This window comes from Andrographis paniculata, unplaced genomic scaffold (assembly GCF_009805555.1).
Source record: "Andrographis paniculata isolate CXL003 unplaced genomic scaffold, ASM980555v1 Contig55END, whole genome shotgun sequence".
NCBI lineage: Eukaryota > Viridiplantae > Streptophyta > Magnoliopsida > Lamiales > Acanthaceae > Andrographis > Andrographis paniculata.
The window spans coordinates 2,331,386-2,338,214 of record NW_026137590.1 but is presented as its reverse complement, the minus strand read 5'-3'; the positions used below and the strand labels follow the sequence as shown (position 1 = coordinate 2,338,214).

Sequence of the window (6,829 nt, the reverse complement as noted above, 5' to 3'; positions counted from 1 at the left end):
AGAAGGGATTCGAGCTTCCAATATAAAATCAATTAATGATAGGTGGAGTGACCTTCATCCTTATATATATATATATATATATATATAGTAGGGGAGTTCCTACATATTAACTAATGTAGGACAATATTCAACAGCATATTTATACATCGGACAAAGCGCTTTCCGTGGTAGAATTTGGAAATTTTCAAGTTTTTTGTGCTATTGTACACAAAACTGGGGTTGATCTCCGAACTAATGCAATTGATGATATTGTCGTTCAAAGGACCTTCGGTTGAAGATGAGATAAGAGATTTCATCCGCGTGGGAAAGCTTGAAAAGCAGTGCGGTGATTGTTAGTAATTGTTACTTCCGATTCTAAATCAAGCATGGAGGGTAGTTTGTGGTGTGTAATTATGGATGCAAAAAAATTTCCCGGGAAAAATGAAAAATGGGTTTCCTCTATTTTTTAATAAATAAAAAATATCTTGTTAATAGATAGTAAAATTATTGTGCACTTCCATTTTACAATCCTTCTATTCCAAACAAAACAGCTTGAAAAATTTTAATATTGAGGGTTTTTTTTGTCATGTTACTATGTGGTTGCTGTAAGAAAATATACAAATGGAACTAGTATGGTGGATCAATTTTTTATAAACAGTTTGGCTCTGTTTATTGTAAGATTTTAATCGTCATTTTACTATTTTATATTATTTTTACTAAAAAAAGTGTCAAATTAAACACTCAATTTTTATTTATTTTATTACATTAAAATTTAATTTTATATTCACAATATTACCTCAAACAATTATTTCAATTCAAAAATTTTACTATTCAAAATCAAAATTCAAAACCTCATAAGCAAACACTCGTTTGATGGTTAAATTTTGAATTCGATCCTAAATTAATGCGTGTGTATTTGAATTGAGAAAAATTTAGTCGGATACATATGTGCGCGCGTGTGGTTAAAAAAATAAAAAGAAAATAAAAGAAAAAGAAAAAGAATCGGATCGGTTCAAAATTGGTCGGGTCGGGTCGGGTCGAATCGAAACGTACAAACAGATGAACGAAATTGATTGAAACTGAAGCCCGAAGCTGGGTGAGAGAAAAGTCGAGGACGAGAGGACAACCATAAGAGCGATGGCGGCGAAATTTGATTCCCTTTTCCACCAATCCAGCCCCAGAATCCAATTAAAGTGACCGCAACCGCTTACCGAACTTCGCGATTGTGTGCTCATTGCATGACAATACTGTTCCACGGGTGTCTGGTGTGGACAGTAGCGAAACGAGGGAAGCGATGGAGCATCAGGGCCAGTACAAGCACGATGGGGACGCCTATGGCGGCGATTTACCCGAGGAAGAGGCGGCCGACGCCAAGGCTAAGGTTTGCGTGTATCTCTGTTGTGCAGTGTAATGATATGTACCTGAGTTTGCCTGAATTGCAAAGAAACTAAGTGGTGAAGAGAGTTTAGCAGAAGTTTAATTACTTGTCAAATTGATTACTTTCTGCAATTTTGAACTGGATTCGAACTGCTGCATATTTTTGTTCTTGTGAAAAGTGTTGGTGTTGGTTACTCGATTACAAATGGCTGAAAAAACTACCTAACGTTGTAGCTGCTAATCGCGGTTTATTCTCGAACGAACTGTAGGAGTCGGAGGGCGTGAAAATGGAGACTGCAAGAGATCGAAGAAGAAGCGGGAGCACTTCGTGCAAAAGAATGCCAAGGTTGAAAAGGAGATCATTTCAGCTCAAGGTGTTCTTCTTTGCACTTGGTCTGTGCGCATGGATTTTTTATTTGAAGCCTGTGAAGATTTATTCTGAGATTTGATTGATAGTAACAATTTTATTTGTGCAATTCTTTGCTTAGTTTTGTTCAATGGCATGTTGAATTTTAGGTCTCGAAGGGGCATAATTGTGTAGGTTCTGGATGGGTTGGTTGTCTGATATCGCTGTTGTTTTTTCTGTTTTCAGTTGGGAAGATGGTTTTAATCTCTTATTTATAATTTTCGTCTAGATTGAAGTTTCTGACTAGTGCTTCATCCATTGAAAAACATAGCATCGAGCATATGCTGCATGCCTCTGTTGCTCATGGTTTAGCCTAGCCTGTTAATGTGAATGGTTGGAGCCTTGGAGGTCTTTCAATTTATCTTTGTAAAGAAGTGTCCCTATGATGAGTCTATTTTTCATTTTTCCTTCTAACTTCCATTTTATCTTTGTAAAGAATGATGCATTAGTGATAGTAAATTATTTAATCTCTGCCTTGCATAAGCTTTATTTCGAAGTAACCAGTTTCCGTTTTCTTTTTTCTTGAGACTAAGTTGGACTGTGATTATTTGGAAGGTACTATTTTATAGATCTTAAATACTTGAATCTTTAATTTTAATCGATATGGAATTAGAAGAGGCTTTCATGTGGTTTCTTTGTTTGAGAAGCTGGAGTTGGAATTGAATTTATTTTGTCTTTGGGATCAAAGTATCAAGCCAGATATAAATATGTTGAAGATTATTAGTTCCTTGTTTTAAAAATGTTTCCTAACGTACCATGTCATTATGCTTATACTAAAGGCTTAAGACTTACAAATTCGAGAATCAGAGTATTGATCCAGAGGGTCGAATCATTCTATACTAAACCTAGTAAAACGAAACCTTGGCTAGGCAGCATTTGTGATTAGATTAGGAGATAGTTTGGTTTGTGGGTCAAATAAACAGATTGCAAGTAATCTAGCTTATTGTGCATTATACTTGTTTCACCTGGATGAATGTAATGGTTAATGGGGGTAGAAATGACTCTTTGACGTATTTTATTTTAGATCACTAGAATGTTTTTCATTTTATCGGATGTATGACACAGTTTTGTGGGTAAATGACTCGGTTGATAGTTCATTGTATAGTTGGAGGTTAAGAACAGCATTTTTGAATTGCTAGGCTGAGACATTTTACACGCCTAAAATGTGAGCTACATCTACAGTAACATCATGCTTTTTGTGTTATATGTACTAGGATTTTCGTTGTTACTAGGTGAAATTTACCGCTCACAATTATTACATATCTAAGACAATTCTTTTTCTGTAAGAAGATAAATCTAATTTGCCAAATGCATTGGGATTTCTAAATTGTGACTAGTGTTTATACCCATTCTCAGCGTGAGTACGGCATTGTGTTTCCTTTGTGGGCTTTATTGTTGAAATATGGTATTTTTGTCTTGATTAAATACATTTATATCAACAAAATCTTATTTACTTTCTTATGACGAATCTTACACGATTCCACCATGCAGTTTTTAATGTGCTGTCCACTTGTCACCCTTTCCCCACCTTGCTTTTTACCAAGAGTTTTTTTTTTTTTCCTTGAAATGTCCGTCACTCGTATTCTTCGTCTCCACGAAACCCTATTATATAGTGCAGTTTGAAATTGGGCGTAAGAGCCTGTGACTTGAATCCCGTCCGGTGGCTGCTATCTCCTCTGAAAGACTGCCTGCCTCTGTGTTTGTGAAGCTGCAAGTCATGTCGGGTTATCGCAATTCGAATTATGGTGCGGAAGAAGTCATTTCCTTGCGTTTTATATCTTTTATTTTGTAAATTGCATTGGAGTAGATAATTTGTTTTTGTTGGTATTTTACGGCCATTCACAGGCTTATACTTTTGAAACACCAGAGTCTGATTAGGTCGTATGAATTTTTTCAAAAAGAGTGGCTAGATTTTTCTAATAAGTGTATAGTTGTATGATTTGACATTCTGATGAGATCTAGATTGCTAGTTGTGCAGTTCAATGATTAGAATGTTATCTAGATATATTTCCTATTTCATTTTTCGGCCGTCTGATGAGAAGTATTTTATATTCCCTTTTTTGAGTTTCAAAAGTTTGATGTGCTATCAGACTTGCAATTGACAGTTTTCAATTGTTGTCTCCCAAAAAAGTTTGCATAGTTATAGAATCACAATTAGATTAGTAGAATTATGTTTTTCCACTTCAGCAAATAATCTGCTTGTTGTGATTTGGTAGCATTAATAGGAGGAAAAAATGGTCTGTGTATCTTAGAATTATTTGAGTTTTTGGTGGCTATAGTATATTTGTATTTTATTCAAAATTGAACTTGACCATAAGTCAATTTCACATTGTTATACGAAAGCTCAGTGAACGGTGGTTGAATTTCGTTTTTAACTCTCAGAATGTTCTTTATGTTGTGCTGCAATGTTACATAAGTTTCTCTTTGGTTATTATTTTATGTAAATACCTGCAAATCGGCCTCCCATTATTTTAGGTGCAATCTTTTAGGTAGGAACATATTGGTTTTAAGTATTTAGGATTTATCCTTGAAAAGAACCTATGGGAATCGACAAAATCACACTACAGCGTTCAAGCTGGTTGGAATAAATGGAGGATTGCATTCTCTATTGTATTTCATTTTAATTGATTTGTAGGACTCCAATATGATTCCTATGGATACATTGCTGAGTAAACTGAAATTATGCTAAACTAAATAAAATACTTATTGAGTGCTTTAGATGGAAATGGGGGTACCACAAGTGGATGAAAACATAAGAGAGCGCAAGCTCAGCCTGGGCCAAGGTGAAACTAAGAAGTAAAAGGTTGCATATCAGTTTAGACAAGTTTGTGTTATATATTCTAATCGAACATAATAGTGGCATGTGATCCATATGACCTCACATAGTGTATAAAGCTTACCGGAAATGCTTCCATTTTTTATTAACTAAAGACTTTGAAACAAATTAATGACAATGAAATTGCTATAAATGTGCTGATTTATTATTTAGATCATGTACTTGTATCAAATTTATGGATGGAGACTGATTGGCTATAATTTGAAAATGGTGGGATGATTTAATTCTACTTCTTTTACTGAATTATGGTATTTATGGATGAGTAATTTGCTGGATTATTCGGCTAACCATGCAATCAAGATCATGCTTCAGGTGGTTTCTCTGCTGCCACTCAGGCTGTAAAGCAAGAGCAGGATTCTAGATCAGTTTATGTTGGCAATGTGAGTTTCAATGTCCATTTTTCGAATATATCATCTTCTTCGTCTTCCTGTCAGTGCATTGAATTGTTTGAATGGGAGTCTGCACGTGTTTTTAACTGCTTGGAACCTTAAAGAAAATGTAGACTGGTTTTCAACATGTAGGCTAGAAGTATTAGTGAAAATGCATTATTTACATGGCTAAATTAGCTTAATGTCAGGAATTGCATTCGGGGAAGTTGATCTGCCATGCTTTGTACTTTCTACTATTATTTATAATTCTTATTTTCTATTAATATTGCAATCTTCTATTAGTTAACTCAATTCTTGTTAAATCTTGTACCCTTTTTACTTTGTTAATCTCGACATAGTTCCTATTTGTAATGTGCTGGAGAGCCTTTTACCATTAAGTATAGGCGGGTCCATGTACAGACTTTGCACATATATGTATATCCTTTTTGTAATTGCTCAGCCCTTTTTATAGGTGGACTATAACTGCTCGACTGAGGAGTTGCGGCGCCACTTTCTGCCCTGTGGGGCAATAAACAGGGTTACTATCTTGCATGACCAGAATGGTCACCCCAAAGGGTTTGCTTACGTGGAGTTTGCAGAGGTCGACTCTGTACATAATGCACTACTGCTAAATGAATCGGAGTTGCTCGGCCGTGAACTGAAGGTGTGTGTTCATATCTCTATCTGTAGAGGCAACAAATGATTTGATAATATTTACAGCAAACATCGTTTGAACAGGTGTGTGCTAAGAGAACAAATGTTCCCCGTCTGAGGCAGCATCGTTGGGGATATCCGAGTCCATATTCTGGATCAAGAACCATCCCCCCCGGCTCCCGTTCTTATGGGTGAGCGCTACAACACGTTTTGTTTTTATTTTGAAACAATTCAGATGTCTCTGTTTCTTTTTCACTTTTGATGTCTGTTTTATAGTTGGCTCTCGTCGCATGATCCTCACATTCTTCTTACTTCGGTGCAGGAGGACTTCGAGAATTAGACGGCGCTACAGGCCGTATTGAGAGATGTGATTCTCAGTGTTGATGGTGAATCTGTTTCTCTGGTTAATTATATTGTGTTTGTTTGCTTGTATGGAGTGGACTGGACGCCATTTTTGAGATTGCATGTTACCTGCCTTTGCCTGCATTTACAGACAGACTCACTGATAATAAATTAAGAACACAGATGGCAAGGCAAGGCAAGGTTTGTGTTTCTCTTAATCTCTATGCTGTGCTATACTCTCATGACTTGCTTTGTGAAAGTGCTTTTTTGTTCTGTTGGTTGAATATGGGTAAAGCTGTTAACGAGTCGAGTCGAGCCAAATTTTAAGTGTTCGTTAACGCTCGCGAACAAGGCTCGTGTTCGTTCGTTAAGCTTTCGAGCTGGTTCGTAGTGTTCGAGGTCGGCTCGTTAAGAATTTTTCTTGTTTGAGCTCGTGTTTGTATTCGGCTTATTTAGACTCGATTAAGCTCGTTCGAGCTTGTTTGTCTCACTTTTTAAAATTTATATATAAATTAAAAAGAAAATTTAAAATTATTTTATTTATATATTTTAAATTAATATTTATGTATTTATAAATTATAATTTTATATGTATATATAATATTTATAATAAATATATTATTTAAACGCGCATTCGCAAATGTTTCCGAACAAAGCTCGGACTCGTTCGTTAACTAAACAAGTCTGTTTATGTTGTTCGGATCGGCTCGTTAATGTTCACGAACGAGCTTTAACCGAGCTGAATCGAACCGACTTTATGAACGGCTCGGTTCGTTTAACAGCTCTACATATGGGTATGTTTTTTTTTTTTTTCTTTTTTTTTTGTGTTTGGCAAAAATTTGGTTTGAATTTGATAATAAATAATATG

At 35.6% G+C, this 6,829-nt stretch overlaps 1 protein-coding gene across 3 annotated transcripts; it reads left to right on the top strand.

Moving 5' to 3' along the window:
* The first annotated feature begins 1,076 nt into the window (after positions 1-1,076).
* Positions 1,077-6,422, top strand: LOC127256475 (polyadenylate-binding protein 1). Of its 3 annotated transcripts, none has more exons than XM_051282499.1 (6): positions 1,077-1,360; positions 1,626-1,749; positions 4,899-4,978; positions 5,439-5,630; positions 5,705-5,811; positions 5,943-6,422. In XM_051282499.1, the coding sequence occupies exons 1-6, from the start codon at positions 1,274-1,276 to the stop codon at positions 5,980-5,982; spliced, it is 630 nt and encodes a 209-aa protein (XP_051138456.1). In that variant the 5' UTR covers positions 1,077-1,273; the 3' UTR covers positions 5,983-6,422. The 3 variants fall into 3 exon arrangements, with proteins under 3 accessions (XP_051138456.1, XP_051138457.1, XP_051138458.1); XM_051282500.1 differs by having other exon boundaries at positions 4,911-4,978; positions 5,943-6,421; XM_051282501.1 differs by lacking the exon at positions 4,899-4,978 and having other exon boundaries at positions 1,626-1,730.
* The last annotated feature ends 407 nt before the right edge of the window (positions 6,423-6,829 follow it).